General features: G+C 38.6%; 1 protein-coding gene across 3 annotated transcripts in view; it reads right to left on the reverse strand.

Annotated features, from left to right (window-relative positions):
• Positions 1-13,358, reverse strand: part of NALCN (sodium leak channel, non-selective) — a 233,946-nt gene that overhangs the window by 115,635 nt on the left and 104,953 nt on the right. For all 3 annotated transcript variants that reach the window (XM_085306004.1, XM_085306003.1, XM_085306005.1), the window contains exon 10: positions 2,839-2,970. In XM_085306004.1, the coding sequence (XP_085162130.1) occupies positions 2,839-2,970 (132 nt within the window). The remainder of the gene's footprint in view (positions 1-2,838; positions 2,971-13,358) is intronic.

Genomic DNA, 13,358 nt, shown 5'->3' on the forward strand with positions numbered 1-13,358 from the left:
TGTTTTCATTACATTCCTATTTGGAATATAAATAGAATAAATGTTATTTTGTTATAAAATCCAGGCTCCATTTTGTTGTTTTCATGCCTACCATGAAAAGTTCATGGTGCTAGGCTTTAATCCTACTTTAATTATTTGATCCTGGCCTAGGAGATTAAAATAAGTTTTACTATTCCTACATCTATGAAGAGAAAAGATGAAGACAACATATATCCCAAAACCTGTGAATGATACAGCAAGAGAATCCAGAATTTGTTGGTTTTATTCCAATGTCTTATTCCCAGGATCATCTTCTTTCACATTTNTTTTTTAAGAATGCGCTCAGAATTTAAGATAAAGTAAAGGTTATATATTTCACATTTACTCTTTCTTGGACAACTGTCTAAAACTTGAGCCAACTTCAATATGGTAAATTTTATTTTTTTTTTGTTAAAAATTTTGTTTATTGTATGGAACAAAGTACTTTTAAAGCCTTTTGGGGATGTGTTTAGATTTATTTTTAATTTGAAAATATGAAATCACCATTCAGTTACTTTTCTAACTAAAATTTTGGATTCTGGGTCTAATCAGCATAGCTAAGCTAGATGGGATGAATTCCTAACATCTGCCTATCAATTGTATGGATTATATTGCTATGCCATAGGAAAGTACTGACTGTATAAAGACATTTACTCAGTTTAACAGTGACAAAGTTTTCTGGAGTTCTTAAAATAATATGTATATTTACACTCCATCATATTGATCCCTCCCTTCAAAAACACTTTGCTTATTTGATAATAGGAAAATCCATTAAATCCATTAAGTACTACTGGAACATATTATACTAAACATTATTTATTTACTGAGTACATTTTAAAGTGCATATTGGCAAATGGTCTGACTTTATCACTGAAATGACTTTGCTAAGGCAGTCAAACACCCTGACTTTATCAGTCATTTTAAAGGTATCTGAGCCTAAAATATAACCTTCCTAAAACTCAAAGGCCCAGAAACAAAGAAGATTTACTTTACAGAAATACTGAGAAGTCAGTTACTCTTCTAAGAAAAGAAATAARGCTGTGCGTGTTATGCTCAAAGTCCAGATCCTCAGGTTCAGTGAGGAAGCARATGCATAATTCATCAATGAACAATGATGAATAACCAACTTCGATGCTAGTCTTAGTGATCCCTCCTRACATTTTAGCTGCTTATTAGTCACTAACTTCTGCTACTAGCCAAAAGAAAGGAGGGGAATATGAAGCTAGAGTGCATATCTTCATCTGTAGAAACCTCTGCTTTTACTGTAATTCACATAAGCCCTGCTAACAGGGAATGACATATAGGCATGATTCATCAGTGGAGAGAGCTTGTGTTTCAGGTGCTGGGACAACATCTACTCAGTGTCCATACAATCTTCAGCACCCTCAATGGTATGAGAGACAATAGAGAACGATGCAGCACTGATGTCTCTACAGCTTGTTCCAGGGTTTGGACTCTGSTGGTATCTTTAACTTTTCTTTGCTYTCATTTTTGCCCCAGAACTSGTGAAGTCTCTGTTTCAYAAGATTTCAGGAAATTAGATACAAATTCTAGAAATACATAAATAAAGAGGTATCGGCTGAAGTTATCACAGCAGATAGATTCATAAAGCATTATATCATTATGGATGAAAGTACTTAAAGTTGCGCACTTGAGCCTGACTCACAAATGAATTTTGACATTTAAAACCCCCAGAGCAAAAGTCATCAGACTTTGTGCCTCTGCCACTGTCATTGCTGCCTTATTGGCTGGCAATGTTGTCTCACTCTCTAGAGTGAAAATGTCTGTCTTCAGGAACTGAGGCCTTAAATTAMAGAGTTGCTTCTTTTCCATTGCTGCCCCCTCTAGCACCCTTAAGGGACTGTGCAATAACTGAAGACAGGAGAACTGCAGTGACCATCAAGCTAGACAGGCGCCCAGTCCAGAAAACCATGGTAAGCATCTTCAGAGGACTGAATTGGGTGGACTTCAGCAATGGYGTCTTGATTCTTGGATAAGGTGACAATTCACAGCGCTTGCTGAGATCACTATTTTTAATAAGGAAACCTACAGTACTGGCTTCAGTCTTGACTCAGGAAAAAAAAATATCTGTATGAAATTATACCTATGTATTAGTACCAACAACTCCAGTAATTTTTTGTTCAAAATTGAATTAAATAATAAGACAGATATGCAAGGCTCTAGACACCCCAGCACATGCACAATGGTAAAATCCTCAAACGACTAATCACTCAGGTAGGATCTCTGCTCAAATATCATATATAAACTTTTATCTTCCAATTCAGTGGTTCAGGAGCACAACCTCCTCTTTCTCCAGATTCATGACTGAATAAATATCTTTTGCAGTGTGCTCTGGAGATTACTGAAGCCAGGCTTCAGTACAGTATTTTAGCTATGTGGAACACTATTTCAGCTGTGTTTAAGGACCTGTTTATAGCTAAGTATAGGCTTAAATGCCTAACTGAAAAAGGCAATGTATTTTTTAAAGACAGAATTTTTGTCATTTTTAAAGCTGTTTTTTTTTCAGTGCTACACTCCTAGAGAAAGAAAGCAACTTAGCAGCCATGCATTGCCTGCAGATGTTATACTTAAGCCTCAGCTCATTACCACTGACATTTTGTTTGAGGAAATTACCTTTCAAAAGGTTGTAAAATAGGGTTGTCAGACACTGCCAGACAGAAGAACTTGAACTAGTTAGCAAAGACTTCTTGGAATGCTTAAGGGGATAAAAAAATTACATACTAAAATGTGCTTGACATTCACATTCTCTATTTTCGTTTATCTTGAAAAATATCTGGATAGTGATTTCAGCATACTCACCTCAGCTAGGTAAAATTCATCGTAYTGTCTCTTGAAATTTTCTCCTTTGTAGTAATTACTAGCAGCAACAATCACATCTACAGCCACCATACTTAGTATGAACATATGAAACACTGAYGACCTCATCATTTTCTGCATAAAAAGAAGAAAATTTAATAATCACAATGAGTCAAACCACACGCATGAAAAAGTTCTATCACATTGTCAAAACCTACAGTCAGCTATAATAACATGTTTTTATAAAGCTTGTTTAGATGATTCTAAGTTATTACTCTTTAAAATATACTCTAAGATGGTAGTACTTCAACTGGTTTATATATGCAAGATTTTTTTTACTTTTTGGTTTCTCATTTGCCAATCAGCTTTTTACAGAAGATTTACTATTTAATGAGATTACCATTGCTTTAGTATGCTTTTAAAGCCTAAACTGTATTTCTAACCACYCACTTTCCCCTGGTTTATATTCCTTCATTATGATCTTAATACAGATCTTACTGACATCTTGCTCAGAAACAAGTAACATCAGTTTTATCTTGACCACTGCCTTTGCTTCAGAAAAGACAAATAAGGTAAGATTCGCTTATTCATGTAGGCTTCCTGCCACCTTTGTTTGAGTGCCCACATGGATGGACCATTCTTGAGCTTGGTGGAGGTGATCCTTGAAAGTAAATCATCTCTTCTGGACCCCTCTTCTCTCCTTTACTGTATCTCATGGGATTCTTCCAAGCAGGTCCCTAACCAGGCAAGTCTCCTCAAATTCAGCAYTGTTATCCTGCTTTGGCCCTGTTCCTGCTCCTCGTGGTCCTGACCTCTGTTATTTTATGGTCAGCCAAGACTGCTGCTGACTTTCACATCCCTGACCAGTTCTTCCTTGTGTACAAGTATCCAGCAGAGTGTCTCCCTACATCAGCTTCTCAGTCATCCTTGTCATCAATGCACTCCAGAAATCTTTCAGATTGCTTGWCTTCTAGCAATCTGAAGCGTTGCCTTTCTAGCAGATATTGAGGTGTCCCAATATCTGGGCCCCATGACTGTGAAGATGGTATAGAAGAATCCAAAAACTAATTACATATACTTAACATACACTTGTAAAGATATATTATCTTGTTAGAAGACTCAAACACATAGTTGTAAAATACTGTCTCAGTCTTYAGCGATCAGTAGTTATGCTGATAAAGAAATGTCCACATTTACATTTTACATTTAACCCTGCCCAGATCTTCTGGCCTTGGCCCTTAGTTCTTTTTCTGATCAAATTAGAAGACTATCATCAGTTACATATTGGATGTAGCAAGCACAAGCAGTTGTTCAGGCTTTTAGCTACGACTTKTACCTACCTATAGGAGCACTCATGGTCTATTGAATTTCACTGGTGTTTTACGGTAGTTTGTTTAAATTTACATGGAAGCAGAGTGGAGAATAAGCACATAGTTACAAGCATTCAGCTAATAGGACTACCTCTTGGCTCTTAACCTCTGGGCTTCCTGTGTGATCCACCATTAATACTGCAGAGAGAAGACAGCTCAACCCTACTCATTCAGGTTGGCCACTTTTGATCCAAGTGGCATGAAATGGTTTTATGTTCCAACCTAGAAAGCAGTGAGGCTYAGGAGATAAAGCTTGACAGTCAGATGTTTATAGAATAAGTAATACATGCCTGAAGTGCAATGAAATTAGTAAAACTGAATGGCTAAAAGAGGTTTTGTATTATTTCTAATTCAAAATAAAGCAAGCTAYGAGAATACAATAATAACATATAGGGCTACCGGCTTCAGTGATGCATTTTTAAAAGTGGMGTGATTCACAACAGGTAGCATCATATCTGTTATATTTTCATTTCACACATAAGTTCTAAACAGACAGCTAGTCTCTCTGCATATTTTACACTGTATTTTAATAGTGTCAAAATGTCCTTCGTAGTAGGAAAGTATGCTGTCTCAATTGTGAAAGCACTTCACAGAGAGAAGAGAAATTAGTAAGTGCAGCTGCAAAATACACTTTTCTTCATAAGAAACAGTAGAGAAGCAAAATGGTAATACAGGAAGAGTAAAAATGCATAGCTCACCTCTGTACACATGTATATACATGCACAGGTTGTCATACAGTCCATATCTTSGGACACCCATAAAAAGACTTTTCCACTGGTATATGTTATGCTGGACACTAAACTATGATAATATAACTAATACTCTAACGGCACTATAAAAAGGTCAGTAAAATTCAGTGAAGCTGCTCTTTGGTTTCTCAGAGGCCACCTTTCCATTTCAAATAAACTGAAAGGAGATGATTGAGCTAGTCAAAGGCATTACGTTTGTAACATAATTCAGGCTAATAAAGAGGTTCAGACAGGATACAAACTAGTCACAGGCTAGGTATAGGGAGGAAAGCTGGCTGGAGCAGCAAATTACAAGTTCACTGTGGCAGAAAATGTGAAGGCTGGAGCAAGACAGAAAAGCAGCTGGCTGCTGGTAGAAGCAGAGAGAGCCCAAGAGGCCAGCAAGGTGGAGATATCTGAGCAAATATACATGCACAGCAAAAAGGCTTTGCTGARGAGACCCAAAGAAGAAACTCATTACTTTTAAATCCCAATACTGGCCTGCTCATGGGGGCAAGATTGGAATCATACAGGCTGGTATTTATTACAAACCTATTGTGTCAAGGATGAATATTCATACATTCACATTGCATACAAATACAAAAATTTCTTTCTGGAGGCCTAGATAACAAAGTCCCCTTTTTGCACCTCTGCCATAATGTCTGACCACGACAGCTCACCCTCTCTTTAAATATTTCTGTAAGACATTTGAAACGAGGTGTAAGAGAAAGCTCAATTTAGCCCACAGCACTTACTCAAGCCTTAAAAATCATTTTGGATCACTAGATCAGCAGTGTGTCATTTGGATTACAGACTTTATCAGAGCACACAGCCATGGAAAATTCTTTGTGCAAACTTAAAAGAAGAGACATAATGCCAGTTTTTGTTCTTGTTTAATTTACTGACCTTTTCCAGCCCTTGATGTGTGTTTCTTAAACTATGTAGGAATATGATGAAAGAAATGTTCTGATGTTGCTGTCAGCCAGCTGCRTGATGGGAAAATTGTGTCTAATATTAAATTGGACTTAAGATTTGCTGTGCAGAAGCAGTCTCAAGTGAAATACCCTGTTGCTGCCATCAATCATTTACAACAGTGAAAAATTTCCTGCATTTACTATGAGTCACTTCTGAGGTTGGCATCTGGCTTCACGCAGGATGATGACTCTCAGTGTCCAGGACACTGTGAACAATGTGGACTGAACAGTGCATTAAATATTCAATAGCCCTAAAAACCAATGCATGACATATCTTTAGCAATATAAATTCTTTCAGTGTTTGGAAACATAAAAGGGAGGTGAGCATCTGCTTTGTGCTTAGACTGGAATTTCATGGGAGTGGAAAAGTCTTCTAAAATTCTATTCTTTTATTTAACATTAGGGATATGTTTATTACGACCGAGAAACTCTAAGTGAAAAATGATACTTATCATCCCAGATCCACCSAAAAGCTCACCAAAGCAATGACATTGGAATATCTGACTGAAGGAAGCCATCWAGATCACTTAGTCTAACAGAGTATTATCATGCATGGACCTAAAGCAGTCTTTTGTCATTCCAGGAGTATCAGTGTTGTTCTAATACTCCTTCCATCCTTCTACATGGCAAAGGGAGAATAAGTGACATAAACTGGACATTGCTAGCTCATTGCCACGGAGAAAACCCACAGCAGCTGCTGGAGCTGCACAGACACTAGGTCAGGAAAGCGGGGCTCCATGCAAAATGCAGTTACTATGACAACTAAAATAACTGAAGATGGAATTATGTTTTCCTAATGCTAAACTCCATTTCAAGTCTTGATCCTTATATCAGGCCATTTCTTGTGCTCCAGTCCTTTATATAGGATTGTTATTTAAAGTCTGTAACAGTTCTTTCTTACTAAGCAAGTAGGAAGGTGTTGCAAACCACTAGGACCTGACTAAGAAAAGGATGTAAAAACCATGTTACGTGATATTACTCCCTCAATACCAGCCATACAAGTAATGTTCAATATTATCACTTGATATTTAGAATGAGGTGTCTTTAAAAGAGCTCAGTGGTTTTAGTTCAGATCTGCTGGAACCTAGGTTGCATTTGACAACAGTTAATCTATTTGGTGATAGTCTAAGAAGAAAAGCTGAGAATAGCTTGGCGTGAAAAGTAAAAATTACCAACAAAACCCTTAAGTTGGTTAGTGCTGAGCAAGACACAGTAACAATTTGATACACAGAAAAATTCTGCTGATTTTGGTCATTTACTGTGCAAATAGTTCAGAGAGTATAGCTGTCATAATGGCAGGGTAGTTCTCAAAAGTACCAAACCAATTTATGAACAAGGTAAATGTCATTTAACCAAAACACTTTCAGATCTCACTGTACAGGTAAGCAATTTTTCTCCTAACTTTGATACTCCTGAACTGTATACCAATCAGCATGGAAACTATCGGAAAGTTTTATCTTTACATAGTTATATTTTAGATATACTTTAACACTTTATAAAACAATACTCCTGCATTCCATGACATTCCCATAACATCTAAGCAAATACAGAGGGATCATGGGCTATGTAATAGGGTCAGTTTTAGTTCTGCACAGAATTCTTACTGCTTAGAAAGTAATGTGGGAAACAGTCACCCAAGGTGCTAGCCGATCTTGATTTGATATTGAAAGGAGGAGAAATAATATGCCTTAAAGTTTATTATAAGGTACTGGTCCTGGAAGAAGACTGGAAACAGTAAAGAAAGTTTGACTTTTAGGATTCTACATGGTAAGATTTCTAAAAGCACTAAGCAATAACTCAATCTAGGCCTAAAGGAAAGACAAGTTTTTTGGTCCTGTATGGGTTTAGTACACTTATAGTGTTTATTTTGTCATTTTGTTTTTACAAAGTGCTTGAAGATACCTTGACAATGAGAGGAGCTTTAGAAAATCACATTCTATACACTGCTAATCATATATAATTCATAGCATGAATAGGATAAATTTGATTTTCATCTTGTTGGTTAATGGCCATCTGAGCAAGTACAAAATTGTGAAATTGCAGAAAATTTTCCCCTTTGTTTGTAGAGCACTGTAGAGCATTTTACAAGCTGTGTAACTAATTTTCTATAAACCATTTTGCTTTCAACCTACTTTATGACTGCCTGACAAAGATACGCTTGTAAGGAAAATTTAGTAAATTATGCTCATGCTCTGCAATCTGAACATTTCTGAAAATTATTAACTATTAACCCTGAATTTTAAGGGAACAGTCTTTTTAATATCTTGCTTTGATGCACTTACCTACCAGTGTGGGACACTACATAACACTGCATATCTGAGATACATCTATTATATTTGAGAGCTACAAATTCAAGTAATGCAACTTCACGCAGGGAATGATGTGAAGGGTGAGTTTTAAAGCTGCTGAGAAGGGGAGCATTTACACGGAGTAAAGAAATTAAGTCTGTCCTCAGACATTATTAACTCTGGTAATGTAAGGGAGACAGTCCCAGCTTTCCAATCCAGATTTCCTGGCCTAGAACAACAAAAGTCAGGTAGTACCTTCTCAGTTTATGTTACGGAAACTATTTTTTAACRTATTTTATGATGGCAGAGGAACTTCTTAGTGTAGGGATGGATATAATGATTGTATCAAGTTCATAGTTCAAAGGAAAATCTCCTTGGAATCTCTAGTTACTTTTAGGTCACTTTAAGGCCATGTTTAGCGTAGAGAGCCTTTGTTACCAGCAGAAGGAGATAACACAAAATGTTCAAGGAAGCACAAAAAACAAATGACATGGTAGCTCTTGCAGGCTTCATAGTATACAATTGAAAATCTTTCTCTAAGTGCTACTTATCTGGCTCTAGCAGAAATGACACTGCCTGGCAGAAAGAACTGTATAGGCAGGAAATTGTCCTGGCTTGAACAATATTCTATACATTTCACTTTACTGTGCTTCTCCTTCCACCTCCCAACTCATTTGTAAACTCTTTCAAGGCCAGGAATGTTCTATAATTATGTATTTTTTCTCAGGACCTACTACAATGGGGCCTTAAAATAAGCTGGAAATACTAGTAACACATTGGAAGACATAAATGTGTGCTCTGATGTGCAAATGAGGTCCTGCTCTTCAGGCTATGACAACATGGTTTTTAAAGCAGCTGTACTCACTTTCAGATTATCTATAACTGAAATCACACAGAAATTATCAGTTCCAAAGGCCATCTTCAGTATTCTAAATATCTTTTTAATATTTGAAAATACAAGCAATTAATGTATTTGTTATATTGTACCAGACTTTCCTGAGTCTAGACTTTTTGCATAGCAAATTTTGATTTAAAAAGAAAAATCTATAAATCTCCTCCCCAGAATTCTAGTCAAAGGAACAAAGTGAAGTGAATATAGGAAGAATGAGAAAATATGCTTTTAGGAAATAAAGAAATGGAAACAATGATGGACAACTTACTGAAGAGAAATGAAAAACTCTAAGCTATGATTTTTTCCAAGTAGCTTTAAAGGCCAAAGTTTCTGTCAGTATTTAGATACTTTTCTCCTCATATCCTAGAGTTGTAAGGGGGAAAAGAATCTTATTTAGCTATAGGACTAAAGAATAAATATTGCATACACTTCTTCAGACTAACAGCAGTCAGTTAATTAATATCTTGTAGAGCAGTCACTTTTCTCCTTCCAAAAACTTCCAAGAGAACAATCAGAAAGAGAAATGGTGACTCTTCTGCTCTAAAATTCCTGAAATAATGACTTCTTTCAAAATAAATGAACCTCCTCCTCACCAGTTTATAAAACAGCTAGCATAGATATGTCATTTTCTTTGCAAAAGATACGAAGGAAGTAAGCAGCCTTTCAGTGACTGCAATCTGACTTGGAGAAATGGAGAGCAGCAGCTGCAACATAAAAGAAACCTAAAAATACTACTTAAATTGTTCATGACAACAATAAYGCATAAAGATTGTTACCTTCCCCTCAGATTTTAAAACTGCTAGTATCATCACCTCACCAGTAATTTTCTTAAAGCTACATTCTATGAAATAATTCTAAACAGAAGTGGAATAATATGAATATAGGATTAACTCTTTTTCCTAAACATTGCAATAGAGTTAAATTGAGAAAATGCAATCAGACAAAACAATTATTGTACAAAAACTTGAACAAAACAGGCCAAATTATTTTTTTGGTTTATATATAGTGATTTCATCTAAATTATCAGGGAAAGACTAGACCCTAGTACTTTACCAAGATATAATTAATCACATGTGTCCACATAGGGATTTGTGCACTCCCTAGTACCACAGTATTGAAACAAATAAAAAAGCATACAACTCTTTATCCTTCACAATACAGAAACTTGCTAAGTTTGTACAGTAGTTTGTGCAGAAAGGTGTAAAAAAATGCCTAGTAACACTCCTCAGACTAGCACACATGTCCTCAGCYTTGATGGTGATGTGCCACAGGTCACAGTTCCCAACAGCTGTTGAAGCAACTGCTGATGCAACATCAGAGGCTTCTACCCAGATGCAACTTCAGGAGGAGGATGTAGCTCTTCAAGTCTGGGGCTGCAGGGAGGACATGGAGCCTCTTGCCTGCAGGAGGTGTGCAGTGGTTGAGGATCTGAGCTGCTGAGCCAAGGAGCTCTGGGAGGAGATAAGCAGACTGTGTGGCATCAGAGAGGGTGAAAATGATATTGACTGGATCTTCCCCAAGACTCTGTAGCTTTCGGAACCAGAATCTCCACCTGTAGCAGAGGGCAGGCAGAGTCAGCACCTACTGGGTCAAAAAGTGGAAACTCCTACATGGTGAAGGCTGGAAGCTAGTGACTTCTGACACCAGGAGCAGGGCTTCTGTTCCACTGGAAGACTTGCAGCTTCTGAATAGGTTCATTCCCCCTGTAGCTGATGAGAGGCTGAGAACAGTGTCAAATGGACCATCTGTGCCATCCAAGCCTCCAATACACAGGAGCACTAGGAGGAAGTGTTGAGTACTAGTAATGGGAGACTCCCTGCTGCAGGGGATGGAGGTCCCTATCTGCCAACTTGATCTGCTTTCTAGGGAAGGTTGCTGCTTGCCAGGGGCTTTCATTCAGGATATTGTGAAGGGGCTGCTGAGGCTTGTCCAGGCCTCACACCCCTCTGCTCTTCCACATGGGTACCAACAATACTGTCAGCAGAAACCTGGAAAGTATCAAGTGGGTTACATAGCTGCAGGCCCACTGCTGGAAGGGGTAGGAGACCTGGGGACAAAGGACACAGAAAAGGCTTCTCAATGCCTTCTTTACCTCAGTCTTTACTGGCAAAACTGGCCATCAGGAATCTCAGGTCCTGAAGACCTGAAGAAGTCTTGAGCAATGAAGACTTTCCTGCCCCTCTATTAAGCCCTGGGGAGGCCTCATCTCGAGTACTGTGTCCAGTTCTGGGCTCACCAGGACAACAGAGACATGGAGCTACTGGAGAGAGTCCAGCGTAGGGCTACAAAGATGATCCGAGGGCTGGAGCATCTGTCCTATGAGGAACAGCTGTGAGAGTTGGGCCTCTTCAGCCTGGGGAAGAGAAGACTGAGGGGGGATCTTATCGATGTGTATAAGTACCTGAAGGGAGGGTGTCAAGGGGACAGGAACAAACTCTTCTCAGCTGGCCCATGTTACAGGACAAGAGGCAATGGGCTGAAATTGAAGCACGGGAAGTTCTGCCTGAACATGAGGGGGAATTTCTTCCCTGTGAGAGTGATGGAGCACTGGCACAGGTTGCCCAGAGAGGCTGTGGAGTCTCCTTCTCTGGAGATCTTCAAGGTCCGCCTGGATGCCTAGGTGACCCTGCTGAGCAGGGAGGTTRGACTAGATGATCTCCAGAGGTTCCTTCCAACCTTACTGATTCTATGATTCTAAGACTTACCCTTAGCAGAGAAGGAGCAGGTTAGAGAATATTTAAACAAACCAGACACAAATCCATGAGACCTGACAGGTTATACCCAAGAGTGCTAAGGGAACTGGCTGATGTCACTGCAAGGCCACTCTTGGTTATCTTTGAAAGGTCATGAAGATCAGGAGAGATTCCTGAGGACTGGAAGAAAGCAAATGTCACTCCTACCTTCAAGAAGGGCAAGAAGGAGGATCTGGGGAACTAACAGGCCAGTCAGCTTTACCTTGATCCCTGGGAAGGAGATGGAGCAACTGATCCTGAATACTACTTCCAAATACATGAAGGAAGGCAGGTGAGTGACAGTGTGAGAGGCAGTGGACACAAACTGAACCACAGAAAATTCCATTTGAACTCTTTTTTWCCATGAGGGTAGTCAAACCCTGGAACAGGTTGCCGAGAGAGGCTGTAGTATCTTCATCCTTGGAGATACTCAAAACCTGCCTGGACATAGTCTTGGGCCACCTGCTATAGGTGATCCTGCTTGAGCTGAGAGGTGTTGGAGTAGGTGATCTCTAAATGTCCCTTCTAACCTGAACTAATCTGTGATTCTGTGAATTTGCATCGTTTACCTCCTAGCAGCAACCTAGTTAAAGGAGCTAGTTTTAAAGTATGGGTCTTTATAATAGTAAATGCATTTATCCTCAGAGCTATAGCACCCATATTCACATTCCCAGAATGCTCCCATGAGAGAGGGAGAAAAACTAGGAGACTCAAGGACAGATGCTCTCATTTAAAGACAATGTGCAACTCCAGAGGATGCTGCAGTGAGCCTGGGAACTAAATTCAAGTTTCCCAGATCTCAAACTGTCTCAATAACCATAAAACAGACCTCCCGTTCCATTCTTCACCTGAAATAATGAAGTTGGCTTTTTTCAGGGAAAAAAAAAATCTGTGGAGAAGCTGCAGAAGTAACTGGACAATATACAGACTTATTTGGAGGGAAGGTGAAAGCTTAGAAAGTCCTACCACTGCATCATGAGGCAATAGACCCACCTGAGAYAGGAAATGCCCTAAAAGATATCAGAGAAATACTCTTCACAGAAATAACAAACTTGCATCTCCAGTTCAATGTGAYTGACTTTTCACTGTATAGTTAGGCTGAAAGTTGTTTCATTCTTGTTCCTTAGGCAATGGTGAGAAAGGCAGGGAAAATCAAGTCCTTTTTGCTGCTCCTTCTCCAGTAAATCTGTATTTGAGCTTAAATCTCACTGTGAGGTTCCAGCTTTAAAACCAGATAATGTATTTAAGATGCAGAGATTGTTTGCAAGAGCTGCTGTATTCTCCTCCTGGCCTTGGGTAACTTATAAGMATTGCCTTCATTCTCTGAAGAACTCGGCTATCCAAACCACCCTTTAAAACAAATTTTGATTTCTTTTGAACAGTTTTTGGAAACCCTTTTCTATAGAGGGTTTGTCTGAATGATTGCATGGGTGCTTGTGCTCCCTCACTTACAGCTTTTTAAATCTATTTTTATGAAGGACTGGTTTACTTCTCTCTGCCGTTACCATTAGGACAGAAAGCTATAGTTCAATATTTAGA

The sequence above is a fragment of the Rhea americana genome, unplaced genomic scaffold (genome assembly GCF_003343005.1).
Source record: "Rhea americana isolate MKP2758 unplaced genomic scaffold, rheAme1 scaffold_23, whole genome shotgun sequence".
Lineage (NCBI taxonomy): Eukaryota > Metazoa > Chordata > Aves > Rheiformes > Rheidae > Rhea > Rhea americana.